This window comes from Hydra vulgaris, chromosome 03 (assembly GCF_038396675.1).
Source record: "Hydra vulgaris chromosome 03, alternate assembly HydraT2T_AEP".
In the NCBI taxonomy this organism is placed as follows: domain Eukaryota; kingdom Metazoa; phylum Cnidaria; class Hydrozoa; order Anthoathecata; family Hydridae; genus Hydra; species Hydra vulgaris.
Window position 1 is genome coordinate 9211983 of NC_088922.1, and position 27629 is coordinate 9239611.

The 27629-nt window shown below is 25.0% G+C and overlaps 1 protein-coding gene across 1 annotated transcript in view; it reads left to right on the forward strand.

Annotated features, from left to right (window-relative positions):
• Positions 1-27629, forward strand: part of LOC100215557 (protein RRP5 homolog) — a 92645-nt gene that overhangs the window by 32990 nt on the left and 32026 nt on the right. Inside the window, exons 12-27 of the mRNA XM_065792269.1 lie at positions 210-356; positions 472-674; positions 1028-1136; positions 7425-7490; positions 7572-7778; positions 8079-8138; positions 8220-8315; positions 8463-8531; positions 19409-19577; positions 20436-20488; positions 20621-20708; positions 22608-22735; positions 23044-23154; positions 23311-23375; positions 27113-27196; positions 27317-27416. Coding sequence (XP_065648341.1) covers positions 210-356; positions 472-674; positions 1028-1136; positions 7425-7490; positions 7572-7778; positions 8079-8138; positions 8220-8315; positions 8463-8531; positions 19409-19577; positions 20436-20488; positions 20621-20708; positions 22608-22735; positions 23044-23154; positions 23311-23375; positions 27113-27196; positions 27317-27416 — 1755 coding nt within the window. The remainder of the gene's footprint in view (positions 1-209; positions 357-471; positions 675-1027; positions 1137-7424; positions 7491-7571; positions 7779-8078; positions 8139-8219; positions 8316-8462; positions 8532-19408; positions 19578-20435; positions 20489-20620; positions 20709-22607; positions 22736-23043; positions 23155-23310; positions 23376-27112; positions 27197-27316; positions 27417-27629) is intronic.

The window sequence follows — 27629 nt, forward strand, 5'->3', positions numbered from 1 at the left end:
TTCGTTAAACATGCATGTGGGTTGCCCACAATGCTATTGTAAATGTTTTTGTTGAAACTGTAAAATAACTGTAAAATAACTGTGCTGCAGCAACTGGAAGTTCACATGTAAGTTTTTATTATTTAAAGTTGTTTTTATAAATTTTATTTGTTTTTTTTTTTGTTTTTTTTTGTCTTGAAGATTTTTTAAATTCTGAAAAACTTTTTAAGGGTTCAATAGTGACACTAGAAGATTTTGGTTGTATAGTTAAAATAACTGATAACATTAAAGCTTTATGTCCGAGATTACACTTAGCTGATATTAATTTGAAACACCCTGAGAAAAAATTTGTGGAAGGAAAAAACTTGCATTTCAGGGTAATTATTTTAAAATAAGTACTTTAAATGTTAAATAAGATTTAACAAGACCTATTTAAAAGTTTAATGATCAAATTTTATGATATTTTGTAAACTTTTTTTGGATTTGGATTAGGTCTTGAGATGTAAACCATCTGAACGATCTTTAGTTGTAACTCACAAGAAAACCCTAGTGAACTCTATGTTTCCTATTATTTCATCATATAATGTTGATATTGGCACTGTTGCTCATGGTTTCGTAACTGCTGTAAAATCTTTTGGGGTTTTTGTTGCATTTTTTAATAATGTCAAGGCTTTGTTACCAAAATCTGAAAGCAGGTAAATAAAAAAATTCCTACTTTAAATAAAGGTTTAGTTCATTTTTAATTGAAATAACAAAGATTTGTTATCTAGTTTATAGATAAAAAATACAGTTGAATATGTTTTTCAACAATACAACATTCATTGTATCAACATATTTATATCAACATGCTGCATTAATACAAATCTACATTGCTATAAGCTAAAGTTATTTTTTTATAATTTTAGTTATAAAAAAATAAATATAATATTTATATATAAAGAGTATAAAAGTAAAAGTTTTAGCAACATTTAATATATTATATTGTAGTTTAATATATTATATAGCAACAATATATTATATATTGTATTATAGTTATTGTTTGTTATAGATTGGCTCAAGGTGCAACAGTTGAATCTAGCTTTTACATAGGTCAGGTTTTGCAATGCACAGTTATATCCGTTGATTCATCTGCTGAAAAAATGGTTGTTTCCCTTAAGGTAAAAAAAACATTTTTCCCATATATATATACATATATATATATATACATATATATATATATATACATATATATATATATACATATATATATATATATATATACATATATATATATATACATATATATATATATATATATATATATATATATATATATATATATATATATATATATATATATGTATATATATATATATATATACAAGATACACACACACATATGAGTAATTCATTTTCCGGAAAATCACAGAGGTGTTCACATCAAAGAATATTTGCAAAAAGGTTTAGAGTCTTTTGAAATCCCATTTAGCAAAATTCATCTTATTTTTACTAATAATGCAAGTAATATGAAAGCTGTAGTTAAAAACAGTGGCATGTCATCAATTCCATGCTTTATTCATACTTTGCAGCTGTGTATTCACAACTGTGTATTCACGCCAAAAATCCATAAAGGACATTTTAATTTTATGCAGGTGAATAACAACACATTTGAATCATTTGCTAATAGCATGTGCAAAATTAAAATCAACTCAGCAGCAATTAAGTACTATACCTCTCAAAATGAAACAAGATGTTCCAACTTGCTGGAATATTTTTTATTGGAAATGCTGCAAAGAATGTTTGAACAAATATTACCTTCAGCCACTTATGCAGCAGAACTTGGTTAGTCAAAAAACTTGTTCACATTCTTGCTCCATTTAAAAACTCAACAAAAAAATTTGGCAAACAAGATGACACTTGCGCAAAAATTATACAATCTGTTCTTTCATTAAAAGTTTTATTAAAAAAGCTCCCTCGATTGATAAATAGGCTGGAATCATGACGATGATTGATGAACTAACAAAATCTGTTACTGAAAGATATGATAAATTTCTGCTTTATAGAGTGTTATGCATATCAACATATTTTGATCCATGATATAAATGACTTTATCAGCATGCAGATAAAGATGTTATTAATGTTATGTTGAAGAAGCATGCAATGCATGGAGCACGAGATGTGTTGACTCTAGCTCACAACATGTTCTAATAGTAAAAGCTCCAGACTCCTCTGGATTTATTAGCATTGATGATTGTTTTAATGATGTAGCTTCTATGAGAGCCAGAAGAAAGTAGAGTACAAAACATTCTAAGGCAGAAAAAGAGCTTGGAAAGATTGAAGTTGTTACCACTGAACTAACTAAAAAGCAAGCATCAGCAATTATGTAGCAATAAATTACAAAAATTATATATTATATATAATACCAAATTATAAAACAAAAATTAGTCAGCCAGAACAATATTTTTCGAAGCTGATAGAGTTAATTTTAATTTCAAAACTCTTGATGTTTTTGACATTAATGATGTCAAGTGGCAAGTTATTCCATATATTAACAACCCTGAGAGAGCAAAATATTTACAGTCATCGAGTTTACACTTTAGTTTGTGTAACTTGAATTTGTGACCTTGGTGTAAATATAGTTGTTTATTAAAAAGAAACTTTATATGTTTAAGCAATATTAATTAGTGCAAATTAATTTGTGTTATTTTTTAAAAACAATTCAGCACCTGAATTTTCACAAGTTATAATTGCAACTTTTAAAATGGAACTGGTGCTGGGCATCCGGACTCGAAATGGGTATTTTTTTTCCGGGTACCTGGAATCAGGGACTTGGCATAAACTGGTTTAAGCACATCGCTTATATATATATATCAGCTGTGAACAGGAAAGGTGTGCCGGCGCGCTTGATTCCTGACCACACTTGTCAAAAGACAGAAAATTATAAACAAGCTTAACTATAAAAAAATAAAGAAATCTTAAAGAAAGAGAAATAAATAAAAAATTTAAAACTATTATTTGTAAAAAAAATACTCAACTAATCTAACACTAAAAAACTAAAACTCTAATAGAAAATTATTTTTAATTATGTTTATATTTAAGTTCAGGTTGAATAACTTTAAAACTTTAATCTTTTCTTATATTTTTAAACGATTTCTTTTAAATAGAAAAAATACTTACATCTTTTAATAAAAAACAAACTTTAGTACAAATAATAGCCCTAAAGTAAAAAAAATTATGAGATAAAATTTTAATATTTTAATTTACACACTTATAAAAGATGATATGTTATGCAAGCGCTGAGGTCAGTGAATTGCAGGTTCATATAAAATTCAGGTTTAACTTTCTAAATAAAAGTTCATATAAAAAGTATTTTTATGTTAACTTTTAAAAAGTTTTTAATTTTTCTTTTTATATACTTTAAATATTATTTTGTTTATCAATCATAAAAATTTATTTATTTATTTTGTTTCAAAGTTTATTGGAATAAGCAGTGACGTAACTTTTTTTCTCTAGAATAAAACCCATGCATTTTAAAAAACAAAAGCGGTAAGGGTTAGGATTAGGAAATTCATTGACCACTATAATCATATTTGCAGTGGATTTTGCAGACATCGATTGACTTAATTAGGGTTAGGAATAGCATATTTTAATTACATCTACATTTTAATTACAGTACATTTTAATTACATATAAATATTTTATTTAAACTTTTATAGATAAACTAAAATTGCAAAAATAATGTATGGGGAGGAAGTGAAACAACTTTTCATTACCTCTAATAATATTCATTTCGTGGGTTTTTTATTTTTTAATTTATGGTCTAAAATAAGTAAGGAAGAGGTAGCAGAACTCCTTAACAATACCCCTAATAATATTTAGTGTGTGGGTTTTTTTACTTTTAATTTCTTATTAATTTTTGAAAAGAGCAGAAAAAAAAAAAAAAGTTTAACTTGATATTTACTAGTAAAATTGACAAAATAAAATTAACTTTCCTTTTTAACTTGATATTTACTAGTAAAATTGACAAAATAAAATTAACTTTCCTTTGTTGTTGAGTTGAGCCGTTGAAATCTATTTAAATAAACAAAGAGTTTTTCACCTTGAATCAGCTGATGCTAGCATTTCAACAAATTATAGTAGTGACTAAAGCAGCAGCAACAATGATTTCACTTCTACTTTGAAATCGTACTATTAACCTGAAGTGTTCTTTAAAAAAATTAATTGAAGACACCATATTTCTTTAAAGCCCTTGTTGTTTATAAAATTAATCATAAAATTGCATTCAAACATAAACATTGCATAAAATACACAAATTGTTCAAATAAAGTATAATTTTTTTGTAATATTCTTTGTTAATTGATATATATTTATAACAATCGTTAAAGTTTTTAAATTTTATTAGGTACTATGAAAACATTTAATAGAAAGTTTACAAAACAACAAAAAAAACTTTGGAATGTTTTCAATGGTATTAATTTATGATATTAACTTTATTTTAAAAAAAAAGTTTATTGAAACAATTCATTGTTGTTGTTTATAAAATTAAGAAAATTTTTTTTTAAAAATTACATTTATCATTAAAAAAATACTTTGAAAATAAATAAAAGTTTTATTTAACATTCTTTGATAATTTATTTAATAGCATTTTAAAACTCTTAATTTAAAAGTGTTTAACATAGTGTAAAAACATTTCATTAAAAAAATGGGGTTATGGTTAGCAATTTTCATCTTAATTGTGTTTTATGCCATTTAGTTTTTGTGATATAGTTATACAATATAATTTCTCTAATAAGATACTGTTTTAAAAAAGGAATTTTAAAAATGCTTCCTTTAAGATAAGCACCAAAATGATTTCATTTTGAAGATAAACACCAACATGAACTTTCAAAAATGAAAAAATGTTAAAAAAAAACTTTTGGTGCTGTAAAAAATATATATATCCATATATAACTACTTTTGTTTATATCTTTATTCAAATTTCTTATTTCCATTGTGGTTTCCAATCAAACTTATGCATTTTTTCCCTAGATTCCAATAAGTTTATTACAAATTTATGATTTTTTTATAGCCATATCTAATATCTGATAAAATTCTGATGAAAATATTTTTGACTAATTTTTTCAAAAGTAACTACTGCTAAATTAGTTAAATCTTTTGCTATTTATTTACCAACATCTCCTTTAAATGATGCTGGGCCAGATGTTTTTCCATCAATTAACTTGAACGCATGTTTAAATGGAGTTGACAAATGAGCCACTGGATTGGTCCATTAAGTTCTGTTTCTATTAGTTTTATTACTCCTCCAAACTTACCAGTGTTTACTACCGTTGCATCACATGAGATAGCATTTGAAGAACCACTACTGCCAGTTTCAAATATTAAATGGAGAATTTCATCAGCAATGCAGCGAGAAGTTCCATTATCAGGTATTAGATGATCGATATAGTTGCTTGTTGGTTCTCTAACCATTGTAATATGTTCTTCTTTAACTGTTCCTGTAGCTGTTATTGTATTGTCTTTTCTTTCATCAAAACCAATACATTATATTTTCAAGTTTTCATATTTCCTCCCAATTACATTTTTTTGTCTAGCACAAAATCTCGTTCTATTTTTTCCTATCAACCATATTTGATTCATTTAGTATTTCCATGTCTTTTAGAGCAGCATTAACAATAGCAGCAGTTGCTCTGCAACTAACATGATAACAATCTGCCACACTAGCCATTTCATGGTAAAAAATCCTATTTTGATTACATTTGTTTAAGAAATTATCAGATTCATAAAGTTTGTCATTTTTATCATTAGATGCATCTAATTCAATACTTACCTCAAATTCACACAATGCCAATAACTTCCTTTTGTGTCTTAATATTAAAAAAGACCTTTATCTTCAAGCTGTGGTCCTCTTAAACTTCAACAAGTTCAGTTCTTTGCAGCTTTATGGAAAATTAGCTCTAGAAATACGATTATAGGAAAAGCTTATAAACATAACATTAAATGGTCATAAAAGCTAAAAATTAGTTAAGGTCACCTATAATTTATAAAGTAGCTCTTTTTCATTCACTGCATTCACTGTTTCCTGGTCTGTTATTTCAGTGTACTTAGTTGTCAAGATAATTTTATACATCATGATATTATCTAATTTGTTTTTAAATTTATTATGTATATTATGTACATTAATACTCATTACATATGGTCTCAAATCGCTTACATATGTTTTTAGTTGAATGTGATCCTTTAATATCACATTCAACTAAAAACATACGTAAAAAAAAAAAAAGACTTAAACATATGGCAAAAAAAAAAAGATTTATAAACTTATTTTCTAATGTTTATTTTGTAAATAAACATTAGAAAGTAAGTTTTGAGTTTATTAAAATTACCAAAACAAATTACTTATTGAGATATTAACAAAAAACATTAGCTGTTTTGCCATCCTACTTCCGTTTGAGAGATTTTGATAGTCAGTTTTCATATACCGTGAAACTAATTTTTTTTGCCTATTTCTTACTAAATTTAAAAAAAGTAAAATATTATTTTTGGTTTTAAGATTTTATTAGCAAACTTTTTTTTGACAAACATTAGAATCATTTTTAGATTTACATATCTTATATTTATAGCACTAATATTAGTTGTTTTTTTTTAGAGAAAATAAATATAAGTTAGACTTTTAAGGCATTACTTATTGTGTTTTTCTTTTATTATTGTATTATTTTAATTATCAAGATATATTAAATCGGTTATTATATATATTTTTTTTAAATTTTAAGTAATTTTACATAAAAATTAATTGCTACAGGGATAGCTCAAATATATCATTATGTTATAACATGATTTTAAGTTTTGTGAAAAACTTTTTTGTATTGATGTCATTTATTAACTACAAAAGCACATTAGTCAAAGCAGTATTTAAAAAAAATTAAAGAGCCAGAACTTACTTTCGAGGTGAAAAAAATGGCTTTAAAAATTATAAAATTTTTTGATATCTTAATAAATAATTTATTCTTGAAACTTTTACTAACATGAACCTTATTTTTTAAGGATTATTTAAGATATGAATACACAACTTATCTTGGCACTTGTGGATCCTTTTAAACTATTACTTATAAAAGCCAGTTTTTTTTTGTTTTTTTATTGTTAAACTTTGATTTATTAAACCCAGTCTTTTTTATAATTTTTAAACTTTTACTTATAAAAGCCAATTTTATACTAAGGGTTGTTTTTTTGGGAAACTTTCTGAATACATAAATTTGAAGTTGATAATTTATTGGTTAAAACAAAAACACCTATCTAGTATTTGAATCATTAAACTTTAAACTGTGTAGTGAATAAATCCCCTTATCTTCAGTACAACATGTTTGAATATTGTAACTGATACATGATTTATATTGCTCAATCAGAAATTTTCTTGTAAAATGTTCTTGTAAATTGATAAATAAAATGATTTGATGTTTTGAACTTTTCAGTACAAAGATCCATTTATTCAAGAGAAGTTAACAATCGATCAAGAGAAAACATTGGAAATAGGAGATGTAAAATATTTATCAAATTTTAAGTTAGTATTTTGTGTATTAGTTATAGATTTTTTGTAAGTAAAATAATTTTATTCTTAGGTTGTTCATGGCAATTTCGAAAAACTTTCTGGGGACATTATAAATGTTAAGATGGAAAACAATTTATTGGTTAATATAAATCAAAAACATTTATCTGATTTTGAAATCATTAATGAACAATGGGCTAATATTTTAAAAACAGCTTCTAATGATCTTCAATTTCAAGATTTGTTTGTATATGAAAAGGATAAAAAATTACAGACATTTGTATCTTTTCATTTTTTTTTTTAAATCTATTTTTTTTTTTTTTTTGGTTTTTTATAGAAAATAAAATTTTATAAGTATTAGATTATGATTTTATTGAATCTCTTTATAAATTTATTAAATCTTTAGTGATTTTATTGAATCTTTTTATAAATTTATTAAACCTTTGGTGTTTTGTTAAATCTTTTTATAAGTTTATTAAACTTTGGTGATTTATTAAATCTTTTTCTAAACTTATTAAATCTTTAGTGATTTTATTAAATTTTTTTGTAAATTTCTCGTTGAATACTTTAACTTATAAAGAATGCTTCACTTAAACAAGTCATTCATGGAAGAAAGATAACAAGTTTCAATGAATTAAAGGTTTGTGTACATCATAAAATTGTTTTTTTTTAAAAAGAATTTAACATTATTTTTTGCATGTACTATTTTGGATTGGTAAAGGTTGGTATGGTTTTTGGAGGTACTGTATCTCATGTCATGTCATATGGGTTGTTCGTTTGTATCTCTCCTGGAGTTAATGGATTAGTTCCTAATGGTGTAAGTTTTAAAAAATGTTCTAATTTTTTAGCATATAGATGTGTAAATGTCTTTAATTTTAAGTAAATTTATATATAAAAATTGTAAATTTCTAAAAAAACTTTTTTTTTATATTTTCAATTAAAGCATAAATTAATTTTATTTAAGCATTTGGCTGATAATTATATATCTGATCCATCAGAGATGTACAGTGTTCATCAATCTTTGATAGTTAAGGTAAAGAGTTTCTTTTTATATATATATATATATATATATATATATATATATATATATATATATATATATATATATATATATATATATATATATATATATATATATATATATATATATATGTACACACAACCCGTAGATGTTGTCCAAAAGTTTTTTCCATATTTTGTTGACAAAAAGTAAAAATCAAAATGCAAGACCGGAATTATTATTTTTTATTAATTGATAGACTGCCTGCCCCAACCAAACCCTCGATGTAGCAACACTCCCTTGCGGGTCAGGCTAAAAGATAGTAGATGTAGCAGCACTCCCTTGCGGGTCAGGCTATTTGTCAGTCGATGTAGCAGCACTCCCTTGCGAGTCAGGCTATTTTTCAGTCGATGTAGCAGCACTCCCTTGCGAGTCAGGCTATAAGATAGTCGATGTAGCAACACTCTGCGCATGATTTACAGTAAAAAAAAATAAAAATAAAAACATTTTATTAAAAAAAAAAAAAAACATGGTTTATATTGTTAAAAACATTCAGAATGTTTTTAAAACATTCTGGTCAATTAAATTTGCGTTTTTGTGGTTTTTTTAAAAAACCATTTATTTGTAATTAAATTAATGGTTTTTACTTTCGTCCAACACGCAAATGTTGGACGAAAGTCAAAAGTAATTAAAAGTGACATATGTGTTGGCGTAAGAATCACTTTTTCCTTCCGCTCTTCCCAAAGACAACAAACTATAGATCTATATATATATATATATATATATATATATATATATATATATATATATATATATATATATATATATATATATATATATATATATATATATATATATATATATATATATATATATATATATATATATATATATAAACACACACACACACACACACACACACACACACACACACACACACACACACACACAGATAAAAAGGTATTAAAAATCTATAAAGATATATAAAAATATATAAAGACATTAAAAATCAGATTTTGTTATGTTTATGTCTTTATTTCTGAATCTTGAAGTAAAGCTTTTCTGAAAGGCTTATTGAGTATATTTACATAATTTATATAGGTTGTCATCATAAAGTTTATACTCTCTAAAAAACTTTTTCTTTTCAAGAAATATTTCATATAGCACTTTTTTTTAAAAATTGACATTTTTTTGAGAAAAAAACAAGCAGAAACATGTTTCTCAGTAATAAAATTAAATTTTTAACTTCTCACAAGCATATATAAATAAAATAATTAAAACATATACTAATATAGCACTTTTATTATTTCATATTTTGAAAAAAGTTTACTCATAGTTTTGCCAAAACTATGAGTAAATATTTTAAGAAACTAATGGAATATCTTATTAGCTTTGAAAATATATTGTCACTAAGAAATGAAAATACAGTTTTATAGAGTACTAGTGTTATACCTTAATTAAGTATAGCTTTATTAAATGTTGATTAGCAATTTTTACATATAGTTATACATAAATAATGTTTATAAAAACAAAATTGATAAGAAGTTTAAATTTTAGATTTAAAATCATAAGTTTAAAATAATTTTCCAAGGTGTGAAAAATAGACAAATGTATATTATATTTATATATATATATATATATATATATATATATATATATATATATATATATATATATATATATACATACATACATATATACATATATACATATATATATATAATCGTGAGAAATCAGTTGACTATAATCAGAATCATTCTCACTACTTTGAGCTCATCAATAATGTTTTTAACTTGAGATTGTGTCTATCAACAACCTCAGGTTTATAATAAAATTTATAATAAAGCCATGTAAAGTTGTTGTTTTTCCTACTGCTGTGGACCATTGATTTGATCAAATCAGAAAATGCAATTGATTTGAAGTCAAGAAATATAATGCGACCTTTAGTTTCCGAGTTTTGAATGAAATATATAGTTACATTTTAAAATGCCAGACATACTTTGGATCTAGCAAGATGGCCAAAAGGTGTACTTCGGGATTTCGGTAACTTTTGCCAACCTCAAAAGTTTAAAACCAAATTTTATTTGCAATTATAAATAAATTAAATTTAATAAAAATAGCGTTTTATTCAAATTCTTAGAAAAACTAATTAAAATAAAAACTGCAAAACGAGTGTTTTATTTAAGTTCTTGAAAGTGTTTTATTTAAATTTTTATTAAGTTGTTTAAATAGTTTATTTAAATCAGCTATGTTTTGTTTAAATTCCTAAATTCCTTTTTAAAAAAAAAAGGTTAAATGCTGCATTTGTTTTTCAAATTTTTAAGCAAATGCTAACATAGATTGAAAAGTCTTTAAACTCGGCTTTTCTGTTAATTTTATGCAAAATAAATGTACTTTCGTTGATTTGTCAAAACCTGTTTTTGCTTTGTGTTAACACATGTCTAAAAAAAAAACTTTTATATCTTTATTGATTTTGCTCATGTAGCTGGAAATTTACTGGAAAAATAATAAATACAGAAATAGCTAAATTAGATTTTAAAATTTTAAAAGTTAAAGAAGAATATTTATCTTACAACTAGTTAACAAAAATAATAAAACAAAAATGTAATAATTTTTGTTTTATTCCTAATTTTTTTTGCAAATGGATAATCTATCGCTTTGTACAATATGAATTAAATTTTCTATTATATTTAATTTGGTGGTTGTGCTGGCTAATCTAATTGTCTTATACAATTATTTTTGAAACCATCATCATCTAATCGCAGTTGAAGTTGTATGGCAGTATCCAAACAAAACAGAAAAAAAAATTCTCAATATAAGCAAGCATTTTTTTATTAAAGTATATTAGCATAAATATTTGCTGTCATAATGGCTGTTATTAGGAAAATAGGACTAATAACAGATGACCAGAAACATTCCTACACCATTAGTAGACAACCTGGTTTGAAATATGACAAGAGCAGGGTTTGATAAAAAACACCTAGGGCTGGGTTCGTGACCAGGGCTGCAAATATATAAATGAATATATATATATATATATATATATATATATATATATATATATATATATATATATATATATATATATATATATATATATATATATATATATATATATATATATATATATATATATATTCATTTAATATATATAAACATCATTATGGTTATCATCAAGTCTCTAATATAAACAATCTCAGGCATCTTCTTTCCTTAACTAAAGCTTGTTCATACCATATGAAATGAATTCTCTACAAGTTTCCTTCCACATTTATCATTTTCTTCTGAAGCTGCTAGCTCTCTACATACTGATACCCAAATCACTTTAATTTTCTCTTAAAAACATTGTTCAAAACAATTTTTTCTAATCTCTGTCTAAGATTATGGCTCCTTATCTTGTCTTGTTAGAGTCATACCACACATCTATCTGATCTTCATCTACTCTTTCGGCAAGTACTACACCATATAAGTACTAAACTTTATATAAATATATAAAGGCATTGTATGCCAGCATCTAAATAAATTGCAAACATATATGTTTATTTCCATATATATTCTTATTTATACACAAATGTGCTTCTTACCTAACCTCCTGGATCCAAGCAGGTATGTAAGCTTTTAATCTTTCTTGCGGTTTTAAGTCAATCCTCATTCTACTCCACGTTTTTTACCTTTCATTTTTTTCATCTTTTTACTGGAACATCTCTTTTGAAAACAAATGTCTTTTCATTACTGCAAAAAGTCAATGTAAAAAAGTTTAACTCTAAGTTTTTTTTAATGGTATTGCTGGAGATAAACCGATTCATTTTAGCTTCTCAACAAATTAATTTAACTTACGTAGTTTATAAGAGATTTGTAGGGAAGGGGCAGCAGTGATTCTTCTTTTGACTAAATATAGAGGGTGAGTGTGAATATTTATATATTAATGTATATTTATATATATATATATATATATATATATATTACCAGCTGTGGCACAGTGTTTAAAATGCTAGCTTTATAAGCAATGGATCTAGTGTTTAATCTGAGTTTTGAGATAATTTTGCGTCAATGGTAAGGAAGTAGTTGTAGCTTTTTTGTTAATTGCTCTTCTGCGGTGCTCTGTGACAAAGTCTTTTTGGAGTACCTTAACCAAAATATTAGAAATTTCACATAATTTTTGCTAAAAACATTAATAAAATTCAGAATGAAAAGATACAAATGCAGCTCTTGAAATTAGGATTGGTATTCAACAATGCCAATCTAACTGCTGACCTGACAGTATCTGAGATCAGGAAGTCTTTGCTGGCCTAGTTTTTATGTTGATGCAGTAAAAATATTGCTTATCTTAAATTATAATGCTTTTTTATGATATTATCTATATGATGAAGATGCTTATTTATGAAATATTTAGTCATGAAGTTTTTTTCTTTTTTTTTCTTTTAAGTTTTGATTTTGACTTTTTTTTTCCTCACAAGTTTTATCATGCTTGCAAACACGAAATAAAACTTAATTTTATTTGCTTCTTTAAGTAAATTAAAAATGGCAAAATGGTGTTATATTTTAAGACTAAATAAAAAATGAATTTAAAAAAAAACACTATTATTTAAGTCCTGAATAAATTCTGTTTATCAAAATTTTTTCACATTTCTCAATTAATTTGAGCATGCTGATTCTGAATATGACATTGGTTTTTTTATTGCATCAACTGTTTGATGCAATAAAAAAACCAATCATGACTCAGTGTCATTAATACGGTCAAACATTTCATTTTTAATTCATTTTTCTGATCTTATTCCGTCTCAAAGATAAGGCAGAACCATTGGCAAAGAACTTTAACTCTAATTCAATGTTTGAATGCCATTTTCCTACCTGCTAAAAAATAGCATTTGTGGTTCCAATTCTTAAAAACTCTGGAGAACACTCTGACCCCTCCAACTATCATTGGATCAGTCTTCTGATAACTGTAGCAGAATGATTTTATTGTTGATTAGATTATAGCTGTGACGCAAGGGCTAATGCTCTTGACATTTCTAAACGTTTTGATAGAGTTTGGCATGCTGGTTTTCTCTATAAGTTTGCTTCATATATTTTATCTGGAAAAAAAAATTGAGATAATCAAATCATTTTTTCTAAACTTTATTTAAGGCATCCACAAAGACCAACACACTTTTTCATTTCTAGTAACTTCTGGGCTCCATCCTTGGTTCTGTGTTGATTACATTAATGATCTTCTTTAAAATCTTACATTGAAAGCATTTGCTGATGATTCAACTTTTTACTACTGTTTTGACAATAAGTCTTATTTTTTCAATTGGTTAGAACAAGTAGCCGATCTTCAATCTGATTTCTCTTCTTTAACAGCTTGGGGTTTGCAGTGGCTTGTGAATTTAGACTCTAACAAAAGTTACTTAATGCAAACAACTATCACATGGCAACCCTCCTATGGAGTCCTTTTCTTTACATCATTATTATTCTCTGCTGACCTTACATAAAAATCATATATACAATCAATTGAAACATAGCATCTGCTACAGTGTGTTAGCCAGGAAAAAATTTACAAACACAGCGTTTTTGGGATATTGGGAATTTAGGTGTGACAAATAAAAAAGAAAAAATAGAAAAAATAAAGAGAGAAAAAAAAGGTTATTGCATTCTGAAATTTAAGCAAAATAAGTTTCCACATAAAAGTTTAAGCAAATTAATGTTAAGCTAATCAAGGAATATATATTGGACATTTTTTAAATACATAAATAACTTTTAAATGATTTTTTGGTGGGTTGTATTCATAACATTTTAATTGAGTACAACCCTTTTAAATTCAGTTTTGAAAAGTTTAAATGTTTTATTACTTATATTGTCTTCTTTTATTTTCATTTTTTATATTTTTAATGTAAAAAAAAAAATGGTATCAAGTTTTTACCAAACCTTTGTTGATGGTTGTTGTTGATGAACAGAAAGTTGGTGGATGTTGTTGATCGATGTTGTTGATGAACAGAAAGTTTTTTAATATTTAAGTTTTTAAAAACTTTAGTGTTTTAAAACTTAAATGTTCAAAATATTTTTTTAAGTATTATAAAACTAAAAGTTTTTAAATAGTTAAAAAAATATTTTAAACTTTTTTACATAGATATTCGTATTTTTGTTAATCTAATTTTATATTATAGTTTTTATCATGGAAGAATTTTTTATGTGTAAATTTTAAGTAAATTTATAGTGATTTAAAATTGCTTTAAATATGATATTTAAGGCTTTAAAACATCTTAATTCAAAAAAAAAGCTTATTTTTGTAATTTATAAACATTGCTTTTGTAAATTGAAATTTTGCATTTGTAAATAGAAAAATATAGTTTATATAAAATAAATTTGTTGCAGTAAATTTGGTAAATTTGAGTTAATTCGTCTCTTGGTATATATACTTTAAAAAATGCATAAAAATTTTTCGTTTTTAAAAACTATATAGATACAATTTAAAAACATGAAAGACTTAAAAATAGTAAAAGTAAAGATATGATTTTTGACAAAAGAAAATATTTCAAGAATGAAATTAACTAAAGTGTGAAAGTTTAAAAAATTGGCTTTGAAAAACAAGATTTATAAATACTAGAAAAATAATAATCAAAAATGTTAGGCTGTGGTGTACTTTGATGAACATAAGAAAAACCAAAACAGAAAGTAACAAAAATAAGATTTAAAATGTTATTAAAAGGTTAAAAAATAAAACACAATTGTTAGCTATATTAGAAAAAATAAAAGTGTTTCAGGAAAAAACTGGTGTTAATCTTTTTGTTCCAAAAGCATTGAAAAACTTTAATTGCATCACATTTGCAATAAGTTCTACTGCACTTTTATTTCTAAACAATATATTTTTTGATAGAAAGAGTGTTGTATAACATAAATATAGTATTCAAAACTTTGTACTATCTAACTTTTAAATCTTATTGAGCAATTTGACTCTTAAGAGAGTATTGACATTAATTTCAGCTGGTTTTCTTGAAGCTCAGGTTTAGAACTTGTATTTTTCAATACAACGTTTTCATAATAATATTAATAAAACACTAAATCTCATTACAAAGCATTTAAAAAAACTATAAAAGCGTGTGTGCTTTTTTGTCTATATTATTTTTTTGGGTTCTGGCAAGATCCACAGATTAGCAATTAGTGGTATAAATTAATTAGCACTATTAGCAAATATTAGCACTATTCACCAGTAAAGATTATTAGCACTATTAGCAAGTAGTGGTATAAATTAATTAAAAGGGTATCGTTTTGCTTTCATCACACAAGTATTGAATAAATTAAAAGTAGGTTTTTGGGATTGATGCAGACAAACAACTCATATCATATAAAAACAACAATACAAGTTATTTGGTTTTCAATACAAACTCTCAATAACTTTTTGAATTCTTGTTTAGTGTTTGTGAATTTTTAAAAGCTGATTGCAATGAAAGCTTTCATTTTGATCAGTTAAATTTGATATTTCAAAGCCTGAGTACTCCAAGTTTTTATTTTTATCAGCATATAGTTTTGTTTGGCAATAAGTGGAATTTAATAAACAAATGAGTTTAATGAATCGTATTATGCTCAAGGTGGGTATATATTCCAAATATTAACAAACTTCCCTTTGTATTAAGCACCTGAGAGTAAACACTTAAGAATTCGACAAGGTCAGATAAATAATAACCAGCTCTCGAAACATTAAAAAAGATATTTACAAAATGTATTTAGTTAATATGTATATATATTTCTTAGAAGTTGCGACCAAATAAAAAAATTTTAAGAAACCCTAAATTTTAGCTCTGAAAAATTTGTTTAAAATGGTTTTTAGACTTTTTAAATTAACTTTTTTTTTTATTAATTCTTGTATAAGGATTGCATACATATGTTCATTAGGTTGTTAAAAAAATACTTAAAAATAGTGCAATATAAATAGTTGCTTGTTTCTGTAAAAGCAAGTCTTGAATTATGAATTCTTTTATAGACAAGAAAACAGTCTTGAAAATTAATAAACTCCATAGCTCCACACTTCTGAAATAAAGCTACATCACTAATGCTACACTGATATAAAATTTGACGCATGTTTTTGCTTTTTTACAGATAACTATTAAGACATTCCTTGAGCTGAAATAGAAAGGTTGATAATTTGCTGGTCCAAGAAAGTCATAAATAAGAAAATCATAAAAGTAGAAAATAGAGATTAATTAAAGTAATAAAAACATATTTTCATGTTCATATAATAAAGGTCTAAATAATACATATTAAATCAAATTTCTTTGTTATAATGATTTTAAATGTTATTTGCATATATGTTAGTATTATTTTCAAATAGAATATCTACAAAATATAAACTTTTTGTTTAAATATTTAATTTAAAAAGCTTTATTTTTTTTTATCCTTTTTTCCAAGTTTGTCATCGAATCTTTAGTTCTTCCTATTTTTTAAATTACACCAGCTAGCAAATGTTCAAGGTAGAAAGAATCTGATGAGAATAAATCCTAATAACATTGTTTTATTGCACATTTATATTATTTTATATTCACATTTTTATATATTTTTATTATCACATTTTTTTCTCAATAGGTAGTAAATTTATTAAATCTATTTTTATAACCGCAAGGGTACCCGATTGCACAGTTTAGTCTAGATATATTGTTATCATTATCAATACGAATTGTATATAAAGGCATGAGATATCAAAAACAACTAAATAGAAGCAATTATGTCAAAATGTTTTATACAAGTGTTGTTGAATGAATAAATTATTGTATTTAAGTAAATATTATACATATATAATATATATTTTTATAATAAACAATATAATGCATAATATAAATTTTTTATTTAAGTGTGTGTATATATATATATATATATATATATATATATATATATATATATATATATATATATATATATATTTCAACACTTTCCTTTCTTCTTTATTTCCATTAACTTCTGTGGAACCTCAAGGTTCTTTTCTAGGTTCTATTTTGTTTCTTATCTATATTAATGATCTTTTCTGACAACCTTACATCTAAAAGTAGCTTTTTTTGCTGATGACTCAACTTTATATTCCTGTCTTGATAAAAGTCTTTTCGATTGCTAAAAACAGGCAGCCAATCTTGAATCTGATCTCACTTCTGTAACAGATTGGGGCTCACAGTGGCTTGTAAATTTTAACTCCAACAAAGCCCAGCTATTTACTGCAAGTAACTAACGTAGTACTGTCGACATTCCTACATTAATGAATGGCAACCCTCTCACTGAGTCCTCTTTATTACGTCTTCTTGGATTATCATTTACTACTGACTTTTCATGGAAACCATATATACAATGGATTGCTAAATTATCATCTGCTAAGGTTGCTTCTCTATCATGCTCCCCATTTTCTCTCTCCTGATTCCATTCTCTACAAATCTTGTATTCGTCCCTGTATGGAATACTGTTGTCATATTTGGGCTCGTTCTTGTAATGATGCTCTTTTTCTTCTAGACAATATCTAAAAATTCATTGTAAACATAGTTGGATCCGGTCTATCTGCTAAGCTTGAGCCTCTTTTCCATTGTCGCAAAGTTGCATCTCTTTCTCTTTTCTACAAATACTACAATGGTTGCTGCTCAAAGGAGCTTTCATCACTAGTTCCATCAACTAAAACTCATTCTTGCTTGACTTGCCATTCATCAAAATCTCATTCTTTTACTGTATCCAAAAACTGCGGACAAAAAAACTTGCTGCAAAAGACAAAAATGGTGCAAAGAACATTTGCATAGGGCAAAAGTGATTTGGAGTAATGATTCAAATATTTAGGCTGTGAACCACAAAGGAAGAATATATGTTAAAAGATTTTCAACTGAGAAATATTGCAAGCGCTATTTACAAGCTAGAGGACAAGGTGGTGGAGGCTCAGTAGACATATGGGGATGTTTTTCCCACAAAGGCCTTTGCATTTGTGAGCTGTATAATGGTTGTATCAACCAATATACCTACAAAAACACACTTAAAACACGTTTGATTTCATCAATAAAGCAATTGTATGGCAGAAGCAAGCAATACATCTCCTAGTAAGACAGCACACGCAGCATATAGTATAACACACTGGTTTAGCACAAAGAAAATCAATTGTCTTGGTGCAATAGATTACCAGATATCAACCCAATAGGAAATATTTGATCATGGATTGATGCTCAATTGGTAAACCATCAATTGGTAAACCATCAAATTCAATCAACTGAGCGTTTGAAGCAACTTCTGAACGAGTATTGGTTAAAAGTGCATGAAATCAGTTGAATCAATGCAGAGATTTTTTTTTGTTTTTCTTTGCTATTGAGTTTATATATATATAAAGTATATATATTACAAAGTATATATATATAAAGTATATACATATACTTTATATATATATATATATATATATATATATATATATATATATATATATATATATATATATATATATATATAAATATATATATATACTTTATATATATATATATACTTTATATATATATATATACTTTATATATATATATACTTTATGTATATATATATATACTTTATATATAAAGTATATATATGGAGTTTATTTATATAAAGTTTTTCTTTGCTATTGAGCCAAATGTGGACAATTTAAATTAGTAATTTTTTAAAAAATTTTTATGTTCTAAACTCATTTTGAGTTATGATTATATAATTAATTATTTGATATTTTTGAATTATTTTTTTTAACTATCTTATTTTATTAATGTTGATTTTATGGCTAATTGATTGTTATTTTAAAAATAAAAAAAAATTAAATTCATTTTCCTGATTTTTTTTTTTTTTCGGTTGTTGTTGTTGAAAAAACCCTGCAAAGTTTGATTGAAATTATCATTAATTGATAGACTTTAATATATACATATATATATATATATATATATATATATTATATGTTTTAGGTGATAGAAATAGATGCCGAAAAAAATCGATTTTTACTGACTGCAAAGCCATCTTTGTTACTGAAAGAAGAAGGAAGTCCAATAAATGTGGCAATGTCTACAAATAATTTATTGCATAGTTATTTAATGCAGAGAAAAAATTTACATGTGTCTTGTTCCTATTCTGAAGGTTTGTTCATCATATATATATATATATATATATATATATATATATATATATATATATATATATATATATATATATATATATATATTTTATTTATATTATTTTACTAAATATTATTATCTTTTATTTTATTTTCATTATTATTTTATATGTATATTTGTGTGTGTGTGTGTGTGTGTATATATATATATATATTTTTTTTATTTTATTATATTATTATATATTATTTTGTACACTTTTATTTTATGATATATTAGTATATATTATTATATGCACTTTTATTTTATTTATATTATTATTCATCCTCCTAGAAAAATACAAAGAATAATAAAAAAAAATTGCATCTATAGTTACAGTATTGTAAATATAGATGCGCTAAAAAAGATACCTACATTAAACTTTAAAATAATTATAACCTGAAAAAAGAAATAAAAACTTTAAAAAAATAAACTAAAAAAATAAAAATCTTAACGAATGTTAAGATTTTTATCTGTAGTTTAGTTTATATTTATTTTTAAATGTAGTTTTTTTTTTTAAATTAAAAAAAAAGGATATAATAAATAAAATTAATGTCTTTTTAATTTAAAAGTGTTTCACTTTAAAAAGATTAAAGTTTTAAAGTTATATAATCTAAGCTTAATTAGGTCAAAACTTAATTATTTAAAAGTTTGAAACGTTGATATTTTCTATTGTCTACTAAGCAAATAGAACATAAAATGAAAATGATTTTTTAAAAGGATATGAACTGCATCTAATAACAAAATACTAATTCTCACTTATCCATACATAATCCTCACTTATCCATACAGTTTCAAAATTGACCTGCTTTAATATTAATTTTTTGGTTTTCTTATTTATTAGATAAAGAAGTTCAAGTTCTTCCCAGTTTAATAGGCGAGGTCATTTTAACAAAGGTGATAAAGTTCTCTTATGCAACTTTTTTCTTAACTTTTTATTTTCAGTTTTATGAATTTCAAGTTTTTTATTTTTAAATTTTATTTTAATATGTAGGTAATTATTCAAAAAATATTTTAAAAAACTTTAAGGTTTCCACTATATCAAAAGAAGAAGTTCTGGTAACATATCATGACTTGCATAGTGAATTACTTTTGAAAGGAGTTGTATTATCAGTTGGTATAGTTTTTTTTTTTTTTAATTCATCTATTGTAAAAGAAATAGATCTTTAAAATATAGCTTCTGGTTTTAATAAAGTTAGGAAAGTATATGTTAAAAATAGTAATTATGTGTTCTTCAAAATTTATTTGTAATATTTTTAAGAGTTAATAATAAAAATATGTAAGTTATGTTATTAAATGAAAGACCTGTGGTTATGTAGCAGTCAAATTAAATGCATTTTAAAACATTTTTAATGGTTTTGTAAGTTAAAGGTTTTGTAGTTCTAAGTTTTATGAGTGCAGTTAAATATTTGTGGCTTTTTTTCCACAATTTTGTGTTTTGGACAGATTTTATTAATGCCATTTTTTTATACAGAACATGCAGAACACGCATTACAAGACTTACATGAATATTAGAGCTATGTCTTTCAGACCATTTATTAATTTAATTGATTTCCTATATATCATCATTTCCTATATATCATCATTTAAGTTTTGTTAATAAAAATAAAGATTAAGCATAAGATTGCATAAAGATTTATTATTACTTAACTTTGTTTATTTAAGTTAAATGAACGATTTTATTTCAACAGCCTTATAGAATGGTAAACCTGTTGATGTTATCTTTTTGGATTTTGCCAGGGCATTTGACACAGTGCCACATAAAAGATTGTTGCTTAAACTTACAGCTTATGGAATATCTGGTCTGGTTATGTAATCGATCAAAGCATTTTTAAAAAAAGAAAATAAAGAGTTGCGAAAATGTATCCTCTTGGGAAGAAATTACCAGTGGTGTGCCACAGGGATCAGTAATTGGACCACTCTTGTATGTAATATTTATAAACAATTTACCTGAAACTCTAAAAAACCTTGTTAAGCTGTATGCAGATGAAACCAAAATTTGTAATGAAATGCCTCCATTGCATCATTTCTTTCTTTGCAATCAGATCTTGATTTAGCTTTTAAGTGGACTCAAGATTGGCTTGTGAAATTTAATATTTGGAAATGTATGGTCATGCACTTTGGCTGAAATAACAAAAAATCACCCCTATCAATGAACAAAAGTAAAACAACAGAATATGAAAGTGATCTTAGAGTAATCTTCTAAAGCAGTCTGAAATGGAAAAATCATGTAATAAAATGCATAGGCAAAGCCAACCAAATGTTTGGTCGGATTAGAAAATGCTTTGTTTGTTTAGATGTTAGACTGCTGAGAATACTTTATGTTTCTTTAGTGTGACCACTGTTAGAGTTTGCAGTACCAGTTTGGTAACCTATTCGAAAGGGAGAAATTTATTAGAAAGAGTCCAATATTATGCAACTTGATTAATACCATCACTTAAAAAGATCAACAATGAGAATCGTCTAAAAGCTCTTTGACAGAAAGGAGATAATGAGGAGATATGATTGAACTTTTTGATTTCTTTAACAGTTTTTAAATGATTTGGAAACAATAAAAAAAATTATTATTCAACAAACTCAAATGAGAGGTCACCGCTTTAAATATGTCAAAGAAATCACTAAGCAAGGGTGTCGTGAAAACTTTTTATTTAATAGATCAGCCGATTTGTGGAATAGCTTGCCAAGCGAAAAAAAAGCAAGCACAATCCAGTTTACAGTTTTAAAGCAGGTCTTGATTGCTGGATGAGCAGCAATCAAGCGAATCGGCTGTCATTGTGTGTTAATACCACACTCACTAGCTTATACTAGTTACAGCAATTACTAATACCAATACTAACTTATGGAACATGAGATCACCATAAAGTTACAATTCCAGTTTATATAGTTAATTGCTTCGTAAACTCACAGTTGATTATTGTTTAACATTGCAAACTTTAGTTCAAATCAATTCAATTTTTGTTTCAAATTCAGTTCAAATTAATTCAATTTTTTATGTACCTATCTATTTGTTTCTTAGATCATGGTTTGGAAGTTGGTGATGAATGCCAACTTATTGTTGTTGATATTGATCTTTCAAAAAGGTTGTTTTATGGATTTGGAGAAAAAAATGCAATTGCTGCTTATTTAAACAAAAAAACAGCGAAGGTATATAATTTTATTATTTAATTTTTTATCATTTTACTTATGAAATTAAATTTAAAACATAATATTATAATTTTTATTTATTATATCTTATATTATTTATCTTAACTAAGTCTTAAATTGATATTAAATCTTTAATCGAATATAATATTAAAATTTATTTGTTGTACTGGACTAAGGGTTTTTTATAACTAACATTAAAGTTTTAATTATTTTAAATTTTGGAGTGCTTTCTGATTTTCTTTATTTCATTAATTTTTTTAAGTTTTGATTTTTTTTTAAGCACCCATTTTATTTGATTTTTATCTTAGTTCAAACCTGATGTTAAAATGAAAGGAACAGTTGTTTATGCAAATAACTTTCTAATTGCAGTTGTTATAGCGGACATGAATTTTACGCTAGCTTATGCTTTTCCAAGAATGGTAGGTCAAGTAAAAAAATTTAAAAGTATTTACTTTGACTATAATTTATTTATATTTTTTTGAAATATTTTTAAGAAGCTTAATTGTAATTTATTTGGATTTCATGTTTCTTTTAAATTTTGAATTTGATCTCAGAACAAAAATGTTTTATTTTAGCATTTAAATGATGTACTCAAACAACCAGTTCCAATTCAAAGTGTAGTTGCTGTTACTTATTTAGAGTAAAGATTTTTTTATATTATATAATTATACATATAATTTAGCTTGTATAATTAATATTATTAATTGAAATTTAGTTTTGGTTTAACTAGAATGAAAAAAAAGAAAAAAAATTATATAAATTAAATAGTAACATATGTTCAACAAGATTGTAAAATCCATATTCACATTGTTTTAACATATTTTATTTTTACATATGTACATTCTGTTCAGTCATTAAATAATTTTTGTTATTGTGTCCCTTTTTTGAACTGTTTCTTATGATATTCAATGGTTTAAGTAATGTTAGTAGTTGGGTTATTAAATTTAACAATAATATTATTTGTGAAGAAGATTGTGATCAAGATTTTAAATGTACAATGGAGTTTAAAAGCATGTTTTGACTATGTATTTGCCAACAAAAGTAGCAAATGCTATTTAAAAAAAAAAAAAAGCATTTGCTACTTTTTTACAAAACAAATATTGTTTTTAAAACAATATTTGTTTTGAATACAGCTAATGCTTTGAAAATTTGCTAAAAGAAAGAATGTAACACTTTAAAGAACACTAAGATATTTTTTTACAACAAATCAGAAATATGCAGTACTTAAAATATAACATTTCAAATTGTGTAATGTAAATTACACAATTTGAAATGTTATATTTTAAGTACTGCATATTTCTAATTTGTTGTAAAAAAAAATTTTAAGTACTGCATATGTTATAAAAAATATTTTAAGTACTGCATATTTTAAGTATCTGCCAATTTTATGGACTATAAAAATTTGACTCTCACCTCTGAGGAAAAGAATTCACCTCTAATAAATAACCTGTGAATAAACTCTGAGGAAGCAGACCTTAAACAGCTCCCTCTAGTCATATCATGGAATACATAGTTGGGTTTTTATATCTTTTCATCAAACTAAATATTTCAAAGTGGCTTATCCGATGCTATAAATTTTCCTTACATTATGAAATAATTGGAATTTTTATTTTTTTCTAAATTATCTCTAATTTTCTTGGTGTAAATGTTTTTACTTAATTGTATTTTACATTTACCTGTCAAACAATAAATAATTGTAATAAAAATCAAAATTATGTGTGTAACAACAAAGTTTAATAAAATGTAAACATAAATATTGTTATTATCAACAAATATTTATTAATAACAGAACTTGCAGTTGTTTAAAATATTTAAAGATTCAAAAAGATTTTATACGATTATTTAAAGTATTTTCTCTATTTTTATTTTTTTAACCTCTCCAGTTGATGCCTCCTATTAATTTAGAAAAAATATATTTAGGATATATCAGTGCCTGGTCTAGCCTAGGGCGATAAAAGTAATGTGTAAAACATTTCCAAAATCATGAAAAACTTTATTTTAAATACAACTTAATAAAAAATAGTTTATTTTTAAACTTTATTAGGTCAAAAAAAAAGTTATTTAATCAAAATGTGACATAAATTTTATATTTCATTTTTTTCAAGACTGGTCTTATTGAACACATTATCTATAAGTAACAAAGTTTTTAATCTATAAGTATATAATAAAGTTTTTAAAGTTAAATTGTTTTTGGTAAAACATTTTAATATAATAATCAGACTTAGCCCTCAGCTACCTTGTTTGTTTCTTGCATATTTTTTTATGAGACTTAAATTCCAAGGAAATGTCTGGTCAGAGTTTCTTGAGCTTAAATGCAGCTTGATATGATTTTTTTTTAGGTTTCACCTAATTAGGTACCTCCCTCATTTTAAACGATGTGTGTAACCAGGAATAGCTAATAAACAGCTGTTTCTTTCAGGCTATCTTTTTTTTTAGAGATTAGAAAAGACTCTAGGAAGACTTTTTTTTGGGTGCTCTAGTTTAGGTAATTTAAAGATGATTATAGGCTATTGACTTAATTAATAGCTTACAATCATCTCTCCAGGTTTTTTACAGTAGGAAGAGAATGAGGTGTTTTATGTAGAAGATTGTATGATTTTTTTTTTTAATGGATGCTTTTCTTTTAATTTTTTTATAAACTTAAAATTAGTTCAAGGAGGTAATTTTGTTGTTGTTGGCAGATGAAAAAAGTTATTAAAAAAAAAAAAAAAGATCCAAAATGTTTGAATTGCACCTATGATAGGGAATAGGTCTGTTAAATAGCTCAGATCTTAAAATCCCTATTAATCCACCAGAATCATCACCACCAGAAATAAGATGTTTGTTGCATATGATTTAATAATTGCTTTATTAAATCATATGCATTTAAAAATAAGATATATTTTACTAAATTGAATTTACAGTGCAGGTGTTATAAATGATAAGAAACATTTTGTGGGCAAATTTATCTGCTAGATTTTCGGAGGTTCCCCTAGTGTGTAGGTTAAAGATCTCTCAACAAGGCTGCAAGCAAACATAGTTAAGTTAAGAATTACTATAAAACAAAGAATAAAGTTAAATAGAATGTAAATGGTTGACAAAAGACTTAAAATTTTGTAGGTTATATGAGTAAGAAAATTATGAAGATATTTCCAAAGGAGTGCTGGAAAATTAAGCTAGACAAAAGTTTTTAGAATGAATAAAAGTTTTTAAAGGATGCAACTTTGCTGAATGATGAGTCGAACGAGAATAAGTTTTTGTTGATGGAGATAATAGCTCCTTTGAGCAGCGACCATGATAATATTTTTAAGAAAAGAAAAAGCAACTTCACAACAATGGGAGAGAGGCTCAAACTTGGTAGATAAAGCAGGTCTTACTATGTTTACAATGTGGTTTTGGACCTTGTCTAGAAGAGTAAAAGTATCATTAGAAAAAACAGTCTATAAATGACAGCAGTATTCCATACTGCGACAAAAAGGAGATTTGTCGAGGTAGAAAATAAAACCAGAATTAGAATCAGTATTTTTCTCTCTGACTAAAGACCATGCATTCTACTTGACAATGACCATACACTCCTCTTTTTTAATACCATAGTCATATAGTACCACAGTTTTCCTATCAAAATTTATGATAAAAAATGATTGAATAGACAAGGCTGCATCAAGTTTACCCAGAGTTGTGACTTGCAAATTTTACCACCTCTAAAAGCAGCAAATTGATGTGGAGTATCAATGTTTCCATGGAAATAACTTAATGAGCAAGTTGCTCTAGCTTTTTTGTGGATATAAATACCAACTTCTGCACATGTGATGACAATCAGTGTTGCCTTAACACAAAAATAGAATAAATATATTGAAAAAAAAAATTCTATTTTATAAAGTATTATTACTTGCTTTTGATTTAAGCTTCTTTTTATGTGGTTTGAATAAAGGCTGAAAACTGTCATTATGAGACCAAAAAAGCTTTTAACGTTAGTCGAGACATGGCTACTGTCTAGTTTTATCAAACTCATTCCCTTTAATTTTGTAATTTTTATTTATTCATTTATTTAGGTTTAGGATTAATGAAATCCACCCTTTTAAAATTATTTTACTATAATTTGTATTTTTTATCTCTTGTTTTATACAATAGACAGAATTAGTTATTTAACCTATTTTAATTTTTATTTAAAATAAATTAACAATTATTAATTTTATCATTATTAAAATTTTGATGAAAATTTTTTTTAATAAAGATGAAAAATTCTCTGGAAAATATTTTTTAATATTGCATATATTTTTAAGCATAGTTTATGGAATCGGTATAATAATTATTTTTATTATCTTATAATTATTTTATTTTTGAATGTTATAATATTAAAACCTAATTTGAGTTTATATTTTCTTATTTTTTGTTTAGACGTGTTGATGGAAAAGTTTTGGTTAAACTTGTATACGGTGATAATGAAAGTATTCCAGCCTTGGGTTCATTAGTATCTGCTGTGTAAGCTCTGTGTTTTTTTCTATTATATGAAGCAGTAAAATTACGTTAAATCATTACATTAAATAATAAGTACATATAATTCAATAGCTTAAAGTAACATTATTTTGATTGTTCTTGAAGTATTAAAGGTATCAAACCAGCACAACTGAGTGTAACATTAATGAATGGCCGTTTAAATGGAAGAATACACGTATCAAACATTCATGACACAATAGAACAAGTATTGTTATAAGAATTTTTTTCTTTTCAAGTTTTAATGTTAATTTGTCAAATTTAAAATTTTGATATCAGCAATTTTTGTAAACTGCGGTATTGCTTATATGGTAGATTTTTTTAATGACTTTTGTAGAAACAAAATGTTTTAATGTGGAGTATAAAATAAAGTATAGCCTATATATGATAATAAATTACTTGTAATTATTTAAAGTTTTGT